At 40.0% G+C, this 13,944-nt stretch overlaps 1 protein-coding gene across 2 annotated transcripts; it reads left to right on the forward strand.

The window, feature by feature from the left end:
- Positions 1 to 460: 460 nt before the first annotated feature.
- Positions 461 to 11,653, forward strand: LOC122874706 (muscarinic acetylcholine receptor M2-like). 2 transcript variants are annotated; one of them, XM_044192936.1, is made up of 4 exons: positions 461 to 605; positions 8,236 to 8,465; positions 8,682 to 9,533; positions 10,489 to 11,653. In XM_044192936.1, exons 2-4 carry the CDS (start codon positions 8,295 to 8,297, stop codon positions 10,798 to 10,800), a joined length of 1,335 nt encoding a protein of 444 aa, XP_044048871.1. In that variant the 5' UTR covers positions 461 to 605; positions 8,236 to 8,294; the 3' UTR covers positions 10,801 to 11,653. The 2 variants fall into 2 exon arrangements, with proteins under 2 accessions (XP_044048871.1, XP_044048872.1); XM_044192937.1 differs by lacking the exon at positions 461 to 605 and adding an exon at positions 2,998 to 4,053.
- Positions 11,654 to 13,944: the final 2,291 nt, after the last annotated feature.

Below are 13,944 nucleotides of genomic sequence, written 5' to 3' on the forward strand. Positions count from 1 at the left end.
ATCCACCAACTAGGGCAGACTGCGTCACCGGTTTGGTTAAAAGGTCAAAACAACAGTGTCTAAAGGTTAACGTCCTGCAGCAACAGAATAACAGTGAGACCCTTTCCTTTTGTCCTCTTTTTAATAGCGCTTTAATTGCCACAGCCATTCAAACTTCTCTCCACATAATCGCCTATAGCTTTGTAACGCAGGAGAATATGATGCGTTAGTGCTGGAGAGGCTAGTGCTTTCCGTGGTCCTGAAACAAACATGTCTCTCTGTCTCTATCTGTCTCCATCTCTAGTTTATTCAAATTTTCAACCCTAGCTTAAGGGATACAACACAACAGTCACTAATAGCCCCCATAACCCCTCCCTGCTCTGTCTGTTAGTCTCTCTTTCTGTTTCTCTAACACACAAACAATCACACACACACACACACACACACAGTTTTAGTCAGAGGAGGAGCGACATCAACGTAGGGTTACTTTCTGCTTCTCTCTCTGCTCCAGTGTCTCGACAGAGGTGAGAGTAACATGGACCAAACTAAAACAGCTCATCCATGTCATTCACAGCAGACAAGATAAAATAACAGTTCTCTACTAGAGTTCTACCAAACTGCTGCAGGTAAGGGCACTTTTTTAGAAAATTACACTAACTTATGGAACAACTACTGGGACAGATTTTAATATATGTATCTATTGAATATAAGTATTTTCCTGCACCTATAAAGTTAGAAAATCTTTTTCCTGTATTTGGATTTTCACACAAATCCCCTCGGGGTGTGAATTTTTTATAACCTGTGAAGCTTTCTTATGCTGTAAAGTAGAAACGCTTGATTTAAACAATCCTAAATCAAATGAGGACATTCTTGTGAGTCATATACAAATACAATTATACACTATAGAAATATAATTAAATATTATGGGAACATTAAAATATTGATGAAAATGTCACAATAAACTCACAAACACACCAGGAAAAATCCAGGAATATAATGTGATACCTTATATATTGATTATATATTGATTGAAATTTGACCGTACACATGCAGTTTCAGTTTCCTGTGGAAATTTCTATTTATTGTACAGTAGAACAGGGTTTTATTGTTCCCCTATGGCTGCTCTAGAAATGTTTATCTTCATTTCTGTCCTGAGCTGAAAGGTTTCAAACAGCCACCAGCATCAGATCCCGACTCTGGATTCCCCAGTCTCCCTGCTCCCAAGGAATCCCCCTGGTTACACTAGTCTATGTTTGTGTTTAAGAGGAAAATTAGATTTCAGACAGGCAGCTCCTCCCTGAAAACTGTCAGCCTACAAGATGAAATCAAGTTACATTTTTTAATCTTTGCTCATTAACCATCCTACTCCTTCTGCTTGTGTGGCACTGCAATCGCCTCACTTTTAAAAATACCCAGAGTATTTAAAAATGATTTTCATATTTTCCCTCCTTTGTATGTTATCTTCTCTGTACTTTATCACTTCAGTTTTATTTTGTAGTCCTTCCCACACATGTCACTCTGTTATTTGTGCTTTTTTTCCTCTCCTCTGCACTTTTTGCTTTCTGGCTCCATTGCAGTGCAGCATTGGACATTCAGTGGTTTTCTCTTCTCTCCATTACACTGCAGTGCGAGGCCAAAGCTCAGGCTGATGTGAAATTTCCCACTCTTCAGATTCAGGAGACACTTTTCCGAAATCACAACACACTTGTGTGGCAAACCCACTTACAGTAACTAGTGCAATAACATCAGGAACCTTTGCTTCAAAATACTGCATTGAAAAACAATTTCAAATCTGTCAAATACTGCTTTCATAAATTATACAGTGTGTGACCTCAAACAATGCCTGAAACTAAGTGTACGTACTGTATTTTTCTAGGTCATTTTATCTCATAGGCATACTGTTCATATTATGTATTTACATGCTTTGCAGTTGCTGTTTGAGTTGAAATCCCATCTGTAAAAAAATCCAAAATGATGTTACAGATTTCCAGTTAGAAACATGTTTGTGCTGACAAAATACAGTAAAATATAAAATAAATGTATGAGATAAAAATCAAATTTGCAATGAAATAATTAAAGACTGCAACACTTCAATCCCTGTAGTCGTTAAATCCTGCTTTTGATGAAACTGTTTACTCTGAGTAACGTCCGCAGTCGCAGATGTGTTTCCACACCTGCTTGTGTCTCTGCAAACAAGCCCCATGTTCCACCATCTCATCTGCAGGTTAACTACTGACTCTGCAGCTGGCTCTTGTATCGTTTGTGATATCAAAGACAGCATAGACTTTTAATAGCCGAGCTCACTCTCCCAGATGAGTACTACTATATCCTAGAAGCATAATACCAGTACAGCTGTTGCAGGCAGCATCTGCTGGATCTAATTACTATGTTTCTGTGCCTGTCAAAGAAATACTGTTTGCCTCTGTGACTCTCTCCAGTAGCCCTGAATAACAATTAGGGAGGTCCAGTAATGTAGGTCTTATTAGTGTGAATGAAAGGTAGAAGTAAGGTCGGGCTCATGCAAAGACAGTGATCTCCCGCTCTGTTACCAACCAATTCCACATCATATGGAAACATTTTCACACAAGCTTATCAGACAGCTTCTTAACACATATACATACACATACACACACACACACACACACACACACACACACATATATATACATACAGTGGTGTGCAAAAGTGTTGGCCCCCTTCCTGATTTCTTATTTTTTTGCATGTTTGTCACACTTAAATGTTTCAGATCATCAAACAAATTTAAATATTAGTCAAAGATAACACAAGTAAACATAAAATGCAGTTTTTAAATGAAGGTTGTTGTTATTAAGGGAAAACAAAATCCAAACCTACATGACTTTGACTAGGCCACTCCAAAGTCTGTCAGCCTCACTAGAATGCTGTATCAAATTCACATCTGAATCCATATAAGGTTTGGCTATTATGCAACAGATGTTGAATAAATATTTGCAAACACTTTGCTCAACTTATCTCCACTAGGCCACTCCAAAGTCTTCATTTTTTTATTCTTCAGCCATTCAGAGACCCCACAACAACATCCAAAGAACTGCACGCCTCACTTGCCTCAGTTAAGATCAGTGTTCATGACTCCACCATAAGAAAGAGACTGGGCAAAAATGGCCTGCATGGCAGAGTTCCGAGATGAAAACCACTGATTTTGCTGATTCAAAAAGAACATTAAGGCTCGTCCCATTTTTGCCAGAAAACATCTTGATGATCCCCAAGACTTTTGGGAAAATACTCTGTGGACTGACGCGACAAAAGTTGAACTTTTTGGAAGGTGTGTGTCCCCCATTACATCTGGCTTAAAAGTAATACCGCATTTCAGAAAAAGAACATCATACCAACAGTAAAATATGGTGGTCGTAGTGTGATGGTCTGGGGCTGTTTTGCTGCTTCAGGACCTGGAAGACTTGCTGTGATAAATGGAACCATGAATTCTGCTGTCTACCAAAAACTCCTGAAGGAGAATGGCCATCTGTTCGTGACCTCAAGCTGAAGCAAACTTGGGTTCTGCAGCAGGACAATGACCCAAAAAACACCAGCAAGTCCACCTCTGAATTGCTGAAGAAGAACAAAATGAAGACTTTGGAGTGGCCTAGTCAAAGTCCTGAGCTGAATCCTATTGAGATGCTGTGGCATGACCTTAAAAAGGCAGTTCATGCTCGAAAACCCTCCAATGTGGCTGAATTACAACAACTCTGCAAAGATGAGTGGGCCAAAATTCCTCCACAGCGCTGTAAAAGACTCATTGCAAGTAATCGCAAACGCTTGATTGCAGTTGTTGCTACTAAGGGTGGCCCAACCAGTTATTAGGTTTAGGGGGCAATCACTTTTTCACACAGGGCCATGTAGGTTTGGTCTCTGAATGGCTGAAGAATAACAAAATGAAGACTTTGGAGTGGCCTAGTGGAGATAAGTTGAGCAAACTGTTTGCAAATATTTATTCAACATCTGTTGCATAATAGCCAAACCTTATGTGGATTCAGATGTGAATTTGATACAGCATTCTAGTGAGGCTGACAGACTTTGGAGTGGCCTAGTCAAAGTCATGTAGGTTTGGATTTTGTTTTCCCTTAATAATAACAACCTTCATTTAAAAACTGCATTTTGTGTTTACTTGTGTTATCTTTGACTAATATTTTGATTTGATGATCTGAAACATTTAAGTGTGACAAACATGCAAAAAAAATAAGAAATCAGGAAGAGGGCAAACACTTTTGCACACCACTGTAGATGTTAAACAGAAGAGGCCCCAGAATTTAGCCTTGGGGAACTCCACATGTAATTTTTGTCCGCTCAGATGTGTAATTACCAATTGAAACAAAGTACTCCCTGTCATTCAAATAGGATTCAAAGCAGTTTATCACTGTGCCAGAAAGTCCCACCCAGTTTTCCAGTCTACCTAGTAATATGTTGTGGTTGACCGTGTCAAATACAGCAGATCTAATAATACCAAGACGAAAACTTTTCCAGTCTCTGTGCTGTGGTGTGGTCAAAATCCTGACTGGAAAACATCAAAACAATTGTTTAAGGCCAAGAAGGTGTTAAGGTGTGGAAAAACAGCTATTTCAGTGATTTTACTTAAAAATGGGAGATTTGATACAGACCTATAATTGTTCATAAGTGAGTTGTCTAGATTATTCTTTGTAAAGACTGGCTTAATAACTGCAGTTTTCAGGGCCTGTGGGAAATAGCCTGAGTAGAGAAGTGTTGACTATTTACAGAAGATCTGATGCCATGCAATTTTATACACTTTTCAAAAAGCATGTAGGGAGAATACAAAGGCAGCAGGAGGAGGATTTTAGATGTTGCACAACTTCCTCCAAGGTTATATGGTTGATAGGACCAAATTGTGTCATGCAAATTGAATTGGTTTTAAGTGGATGCAAGGACAATACAGACCTTATACATGATATGGAGGAACTAACAGTTTGAATTTTGTCAGTGAAGGGGGCAAATTCATTGCATGATTTAGTGGATAAAAGTTCAGGTGCTATTGACACAGTAGGGTTTGTCAGCCTGTCAACAGTAGCAAATAAGGCACGTGCATTATTGTTTTTTACAGTTATGTCATTGTGGCAGTGAGGGTGCTGTGTGCCAGGGTGCATCATCTTAGGGCTGGCCAATGGGTGTCGCAGGCTGAACCAAAAATGGTCCATCAGTACTTTAACTCCAGATCTGCTTGGGTGGAGGCCATCTTCCCTGAAAAGATGTCTAACAGATTTAAGTTATCAATATAGTTGATCCTTTCAGACCGCAGGTTTTGCTGAGCCATGTATTCAGTGATAAGAGACTGAACCTGTTGATCCCTCTGTTGACCACTGGTTATAGGCCACAAACAAAAAGCTGAAAAAAAACAGAAAAAAAAATACACTGCCAACAGTAATGCTAGCTATTGTCAGCTATATACCAGCTCATTACAGACACTAGCGCTCGTCTCTGACTATCAACTTACTACATTGGTTTGGGACTGCCTCGGTAACCGGCGTGGCTTATGACAGACAGAAAATGATCCAAAGCTACATTAAGCAAATGTAGAATAATATGATTAATTCTGTGGTGTTAATCAGTTGAGGAATTTTCTCTTTTATATCACAGACCACTTTGTTTATGCACACCTTTTGCTGTCCGCCAGATGTCCAGGGTCAAAGTTGGCTGAACTGAATCCATAAATTTTGCCCTCTGTGGGAGTATAGTCCTTCACTTATCTTTAGCTTACCTTGAGTTTTGAGTCTTGGGATAGCTATGATGTCATTTAGAGACAGCTGTCCGTTTAAATCTTGTCGAGTTGACTTCTGACGAGCTCACCAGCAGAAGATATTGACTGAGAAGAACTCCATGACACAGCAACTGTGTTACAGGAAACCTTAAAGGTTTTGAAACAAGTAGGAAAAAGTAGTTAAGCAGAGAGCAAGTGAAAAGAGTGTCTATACTGTAGCAAAGCAATGTGACAATGTGAAAGGGGTCGCTCGTAGTGATGAATCTACAGAGAAGTATCATCTGAATCCGCAGCTCCCCTCAGCTTTACGGAGCTTTATAACGAGTTTCAGCTCATTGTTTAGCTGTCCGGCCGCAACTTTACTGTTTTGATTCACTCTCACCGCTCTTGTTTTCAGCCACAGCAGGCAGCTGTTTTCAGTGAAAAAGCTCTAAAAACCCACTGTACACTACTTGCTCAGCACCAAACAGCAGACAGACACAGCTGGCACTAGCTGGTGAACATAGTGGAGCATTTAGCAGTTAAAGAGCCAGATATTCTCAGGAGGTGGAAGAGACCAAAAACAGAGCTAAAGAGAGTGAATATTGGACCTACATTTTCCAGGTGACCAGAAACATGACTGCAAATGAATGATCCGTAACTGCTGAATGAGTAAATAAGCAACTGTTTGCTTAAAATGTGATGCTGGTCAATGTGTTCACAACTTGTTTTCACTGCCCCCAAGTGGCCAAAAAAATCTGTTCTTGCAGGTTTAAGTACATTTTCTTGATAATATTTCTGTACTTCTAAAAATATTAATGCAGGATTGTAATTGAGTATTTTTACCCCACACACACACACACACACACCCACCCCACCCCACCCACACACAGACACACCAGCTCTTTCTCATGTGCAACAGAAACGGACCAGAATGGGTCTTTGATGAGTAAGTGATAGAGTTAGAGATGCTGTAATGAAGTTTCATCTGGCTGTAAGAGCAGGAAGGAAACATCTCTCAGGTATAGTATGATGTTATCATGTGGCCTAATGGAGTCGCTTACAGGGTTTTACCAATATGCAACAATCCTCATGGTCTCAACTAAGTGTCTTTATATTGATTTTCTCATCACAATACATCAGTTAATCACATTGTTATACTCTGTATATTGTAGGTCTATTCCTTATATTTCAGGCTTTTTAACATAATAGTAACTGTAATGGTGCTTTGCCTTAATTGTGGTGTTTTGCTGTCTGTTTGCTTGGCTGGGGCCATTTTATAATACACAACCCATTATAAATACAAAAGAGCAGCTATCTCCATGTCACATGTTGTTTAGTAGATGCTTTTATCCAAAGCACCTAACAGCACCATGATTGCCATGATTTTTAGCGTGGGTGGCCCCAGTAAAAAACTGTCTGTACACTCACTGAAACAGTCTTTCATAACTCACAGAACAGGCAGTTCCAGTGCCAAAGAATCATTTCAATTAAATTTTATTTATATAGCGCCAGTTCATAACAGAAGTTATCTCATTGCACTTTTCCTATAGAGCAGGTCTAGACCGTACTCTTTATATTATTTACAGAGACCTAACAATGCTCACCATGAGCATGCACCTGGTGACAGTGGCAAGGAAAAACTTCCTTTAAGAGCCAGAAATCTCAGGCAGAACCAGACTCAGGGTGGGCGGCAATCGGATGGCCGCTGTATTGTTTTTTTTCTCACTCAGAAATCAGAAATTATTCTGCAGATAAACCGTCTTTAGAAAACCTCAGAGAATCTGCCCTGTCATGACATTAAAACCATGGCTTCCATTTAGGTTTGTTTGGACATCTGTCTTAAAGAGCGAACACGTAAGCACACATAGACACATCCATACAAACTTGCACGACATTTTTTAATTGGCTCTCACACACACATTAGATACTCTCGAAGGGCATTTTGTGACTTTCAAAGCTGAATTGGAAATTTAAATGAACTCTCAAGAGGTGTCAGTGGCCTCGTTAGAGGCTCCCGTTCAACCTGTCAGGTCAGATTTTGGCAGAATTAAGACTTCCAGGTCACTTAAGATGTGGGTGAATAGCTCAGCAAAGAAACTGGCAAAATGGTTTTAAAAAATCACTTTATATAAGTAGCATCTGATACTATGTAGGTCTAATTATACTATAACAGTTGATTTACATATATCAGATAACACCCACTGTACATATTTAAAGCCTTTTAACTCCAAACCAGTTTCAATGTGTTGTTCCTGATATGAATATGTGGGACACTGTTGTATATTTTTAAACACAGCTGCTGCAGCCTTTATTTGCTCACCTGTCCATCCTTCACACCCGGGTCAAGCCGTAAGCTCTAAAACACTGCCACACCTGCCAGATGTTTACACGCTGAAAGTTATGCATGATTTTGCATCTGTAACTGTGCAGACAGATAAATGCACACACAAATAAAAAATAATTGTCATCACAAAAAGGCAAAATAGTTGCAAAGAGGCTAATTGTTTCATCATCATATTTATGTTTGCCAGGTATTGCACGGATTTGATTCAAGCCTGAAGCATCTGTGAGAAGGATATCCAAAACCAGTATGGAGACTCTTAATTCATCCCACACCACCAACATCAGCAGTGGTGATAACACCAGCCTCTTTTCTGAAAGCCCGTACACAACTGTGGAGATTGTGCTCATTATCCTAGTGGCTGGATCTCTGAGTCTGATCACTGTCATTGGAAACATCCTGGTCATGCTCTCTATAAAGGTTTGGGTTTTCTTTATTTAATCATTTATGATTCATGAGTGTGTTACAAGCATCCATCTCTGGACACCTTGAAAAGCACACCCAGACTTAGAGATAGGAATACAGCGTTTGCAACCCTGTGCAGAGTGGTTATCTAATAGAAATGAGAAAACACACATCACATTGCACAAAAAATGATTAGCATCTGACAGCCTGCTCCATGTTGTTTCTCTAAAGGTAAACAGGAACCTGCAGACCATCAACAACTACTTCCTGTTCAGCCTAGCCTGTGCAGACCTCATTATTGGCGTCTGCTCCATGAACCTCTACACTGTCTATATTGTGATTGGCTACTGGCCCTTGGGAGCAGTGGTGTGTGACCTGTGGCTGGCTGTCGATTATGTTGTCAGCAACGCCTCAGTCATGAACCTTCTCATCATTAGTTTTGACCGATACTTCTGTGTCACCAAACCGCTCAGCTACCCCGCGCGCCGCAGCACCAAGATGGCGGGCCTGATGATCGCTGCGGCCTGGGTTTTGTCCTTCATCCTGTGGGCTCCAGCCATTTTGTTCTGGCAGTTCATCGTGGGCGTGAGAGCCGTGCCGCCAGGTCAGTGCTACATCCAGTTCTTCTCAAACCCAACGGTGACATTTGGGACAGCCATAGCAGCTTTTTACCTGCCAGTGGCCATCATGATCCACCTCTACTGGCGCATCTCCAAGGCCAGCCGCAGCCGCATGAGAAGGGACAGCAGGAAGACTTCAGGTACCAGTCTGGGAGAAGGCCCCTATCACAGTCAGGAGGAGCGACGTGAGAGCCAGAACAACTGCATCACAACAAGAGAGGCTCAGGAGGAGGCTGGAGATGGGAAGGCGCAGGCGCAGGAGCAGAATGGAAGCGGGCCCTGCATGGACGTAAGAGCTGAGCAGGTAGACAGCATCCGCGCTTCATCATCTAAGGACACTGCGGTCCCTGCGCCATCACAGAAAGGCTCAGATGGTGGGAATAAGACCAATCAAACGCAGCCCCCTTCCCCGGAAAACTCAGCCGCTGACAGACAAAGTTTGATCACAAGGACACTGTTTAAGGTATATTCGATTACTGTAGAAAAACTTGTGTGATTCAGATGACTAAAAAACACAAATTATCAATCACAAATTTGACCATATTTACAGCTATCAATATTTTTACCCATGCTAGTGGTGTGGCTCTAGGGATGGCAATGTCTGTCGGTCAGTCCACCAATTTGGTCCAGAAATGTCTCAACTATTGGATGGATTGCCATAAAGTTTTGTACAGACATTTATTGTTGCCAGTTACCGCCACCATGAGGTTGATTCCTTCTGATTCCTTCAGCCACATTTTTGGTTTAGAGTGAAATTATTCGACAACTATTGGATGGATTGCCATCACCAGGTCAAAATAATGTTAATTTAAATGTATTCCAATACTTTTTATTTAAATATCTGAAAAATAATTAAATATCTGCAAAAAATAATGACATTCCCATCAGCCTCAACTGTACTTTGTGTTTAGTACTAATTAACAAACGTTAGCATGCTAACTTGCTAAATTAAGATGGTGAACATGGTAAACATTATACCTGCTGAACGTCAGCATGTTAACATTGTCATTGTGAACATGTTAACATGCTGATGTTAGCATTTAGTTTAAAGCACTGCTGTGCGTAAGTGAAGCCTCACAGGGCTGCAAGCATGGCTGTAGACTCTTAGTCTTAATAAATTAACAGGACATACTTTTACTACTTTAACCAAAACAGAGCTAAAAGAGTGTGAATATTGGACTTACTTTTGCCAGGTGGCCAGAGACACAATTCCAAATGAAAGCTAATGTTGTTCCATGTCTGCTGGACGTGTAAATAAACAACTGTTTGCTAAAAAGTTAGCCACAACAACTTTAGTAGGTGATTAAAGTTGTGTTTACAACTTGTTTCGCTGCCCCCAAGTTGCCAAGAAAATCAATTAATATCACTTTAAAAATGATGAATGAAAATGTCCTCTTCTCCTACTCTTGATTTTTCAGGTAACAAAGCAGAGTGCTGTGGCAAAGTGGAAAAAGAAGGGCATTTCTTCCAGGGAGAAAAAGGTGACGCGTACCATCATGGCCATCCTGGTTGCTTTTGTCGTCACATGGACACCGTACAACGTGATGGTCCTGATCAACACCTTCTGTTCCGTCTGCATCCCAAACTCCCTCTGGATCATCGGCTACTGGCTCTGCTACATCAACAGCACCATCAACCCGGCCTGCTATGCCCTCTGCAACGCCACCTTCAAAAACACCTTCAAGCACCTGCTTCTGTGCCAGTACAAGAACATACGTACAGCACGATGAGGGCGAAAATACTGACTCATGTTTGTGATGGAGTCAAAATAACGTGATATATCTTGTAAACTGAGATGACACAAATATTGGAGTGAACATATTGTTAAAATGTAGACTTGGTGAGTTGTAATTGTGCACTTACGTACCCACTGCCATTGAAAATGAAACTGTGTTCAACATTTATAATTGTACCACACACTTAACCTTAAATGATTTTTAAAATACATGGCATTGTATTATAATTCTCAAGGGAATGTATTCTGGTGGGAATGCACTTTATTTTGAAAAAGTACATTTGACTATTTGTAAGTTGGGGTTTTTACTTTGACAGGATGTTTTCCTCTTTGTTGCTTCTACAATGAGCTTGTGCAGTATGTTCTATGATATGCAACCTGTTTTTACCCCAACATTAAAACTGTGGTAAATGTGATGGTTCTGTGTCCAAAACAGTGAATTAAAATCTAGAATGAAAGTGCAACTCTAGGATAAAAAGAAGATATCATACTATAGAACAACACACTGTATTATTGACATGAAATTAAGCGTTATGGTTGACACCGACCTGTGAAATAGGAAAAATCAGCCAAACTGAAAAATCAGTCTGAATGAAATCGTCTCTTCAAATTGAGTTAAGAAAAGAGAGAATAAAAGAGTATTAGCAGCTGTAAACTGATGTGTGTGTGTGTGTGTGTGTGCATGTTTCCTCTTTGGTTAGATTAATTCATATTATCATATTAATCTAATGACATCTGTGATCCATGTTATTGTGAAATAAGCCTAAATGTGATATTTGTCCATATCATCCCCTTTTTCTTCATGTATTAATACATGTTTTCTGTAAATAGAAGAGATAATAACAAAACATTTAGTTTGGTGTCAGTTGTCTTTATTGTAACTTGTTTCAAATGTGCTCAGAATTAAATTGTGTTAGTTCAAAGAATAAATCCACAGAGCCTGATATTGGCATCACATCAGGCTTTTGCTGGGCATCACAACCTTTGCCCAGTTCCTGCTGGGCTGCTGCCTGATGGGAGGAACAACACACTGCACCACAAATAAAAAATATATAAAGTGCAGTACTGCAGTAGTGTGTGCACCAGAAGAAACAGGGGAAACCCAGAGCAGCATGTGTGAACAGTAACAGAACTGCAGTTCAGTTACTTTGCAAAATCTTTATCAAACACTGCTGAACTGAAGATGGTTGACAAAGATGCGACGGAGAGCCAGTAACTGGTCCACAGTCTAAACAACACAACACCCTCCCATCTACACCTGCAGTATATAACTACTGCAGGTGTAGATGGGAGGAAGACAGAGTTTGATTGTAAAAGATTCTGATGCCTTTTTGCACATGTAACCATCTGTGTGTCATGTCTACAGGAGCAAAACAGGACATTACTATAAACTATAGCATCATTTTACCCATTTAGAATGAAGGAAATTACTGTGCAGTATTCAAATATGATCATATATTTGTTGAGAGAGTTTAGCTAATTATCTAAGCATACAAGCTATGCTATTTCTTTCCTTTTCTGACTGACACACTACTTTTGTCTCATATGTAACCTAGTCCACTGGAGACAAATTTTCTATAGGTGTCTATATATTTTTTCTTGCCCCATCAGAAACTTGCTAGGTGACTCCAGGATTTCTTTTTAAATTACTGGGACACACTCTGAATAGGAACTGAATAGCAATAAGTGGGAAAAGTGAAAGTTCCAAACACAACCAACCAAATCAACACTACAGGCAACCAAAAACACTCATTGATTATGTAAAAGCAAACTTGGCTGCGAAAAAGAGAATAAAAGTTACTGCACAAAGACAAATAGAGCAATCATGCAAAACCATGAAAAATAACATGTGCAATGTTCGTTAATATTTGCCTAAAAGTTATTACTTGAACACAACTAATTAAAAGTTTAAAGGGTCCTATAGTGAACACCTCACTGGCCACTAACAGGGACATTTTTATACCCCTCCCAATTTAACACCAAGTGTCTGAAATTCCTGCACTGAATTGAAACGAGGAACAGAGAGAGAGAGAGGACTGGATACAGTATTAAATCCCCCTGCCACTGCCCCTCACTCTGGACTGAGTGTCATAAACCTCACATGGTTCCTGTCAGACACAGAAACAGAACAGAAGGAATCAAACTGAAATCCTGTCTCAGCTGTGGCAAAACTCCTCTGGACGGCTGTGGAACTGTTTCGCCCTCTGGTGGAACAAAAAGCACATCTCCTAATGATACTCCTGCACCTGAAAACTTTAACTATGTCCAGTTTGCAGTTGCAACATCATTTGCAACATACAATTTGTTAAACATTTGGGATGTGTATGTAATGTATGTATGTAATGTATGTGTGTGAAAGATAACTTTTCTTTTAACAAAATGTGATCACACAAGACTGCACAAGAATTGAACAGATAGACAATCACGACACAAAATCAAATTATTTTTTAATTAAAACAACAAATCTAAGTGTTATAATGGCTCTCACTACAGTTAACAGGCAGAGACCAAAGTCTCTCGCTGACCTTCACCCTGATCCATCTCACCAAATGCAACCTTAAACTAAAACCTTAACTTTGCTAACAACATAAACTTAAAGGATAGGTGCACATTTTTTACGTCTGTCTTAAAACAAAAGTCAGGTGCCCATATGGACAGTGAAACAGGTTTTGCTTGCTGTAATAATTTATCCTGTTCATACTGGCCGTTAAAAATCCTTTCCTGTTATGATTTTAAAGAAATGGGGGTGATGGGGGGCAAAAAACACAACCCTAGTGAGCATGTCTTAATGTTCCTATGGGAACTTGACAACTGCTTGTGAATTGTGAACTTCTCCTTTTACTATTACCACACCTTTATATATAAAACCGCATTTAACTTCAAACCTTAACATTATGTATTTCAAATCTGAAAACTACACCAGTCTATTTGAGATACTTGTGTAAATCAGCCATTTTGTTCGGCACACCCTGGGCTTCTCGTCTTGGCCTGGCAATGGACACGTACAGTAAAGGGAGGTGGTTGGTCACCATGGGGCCACTACTGATGCTGGTGGGGTTTAATGTCAACACATAACCATACCTGTTTGTTTATTATGTAACCCTCTGTTTACACTCATGTCTCTGTCCTCATTGTGATT

This window comes from Siniperca chuatsi, linkage group LG4, assembly GCF_020085105.1.
Source record: "Siniperca chuatsi isolate FFG_IHB_CAS linkage group LG4, ASM2008510v1, whole genome shotgun sequence".
NCBI classification, from domain to species: Eukaryota; Metazoa; Chordata; class Actinopteri; order Centrarchiformes; family Sinipercidae; genus Siniperca; species Siniperca chuatsi.

Excerpts from the sequence above, each read along its gene's own strand:
- LOC122874706 (XM_044192936.1), top strand. The coding sequence starts at position 8,295 with ATGGAGACTCTTAATTCATCCCACACCACCAACATCAGCAGTGGTGAT. Across the intron at positions 8,466-8,681 it reads TGGTCATGCTCTCTATAAAG|GTAAACAGGAACCTGCAGAC; the intron begins GTTTGGGTTTTC and ends GTTTCTCTAAAG. Across the intron at positions 9,534-10,488 it reads TCACAAGGACACTGTTTAAG|GTAACAAAGCAGAGTGCTGT; the intron begins GTATATTCGATT and ends TTGATTTTTCAG.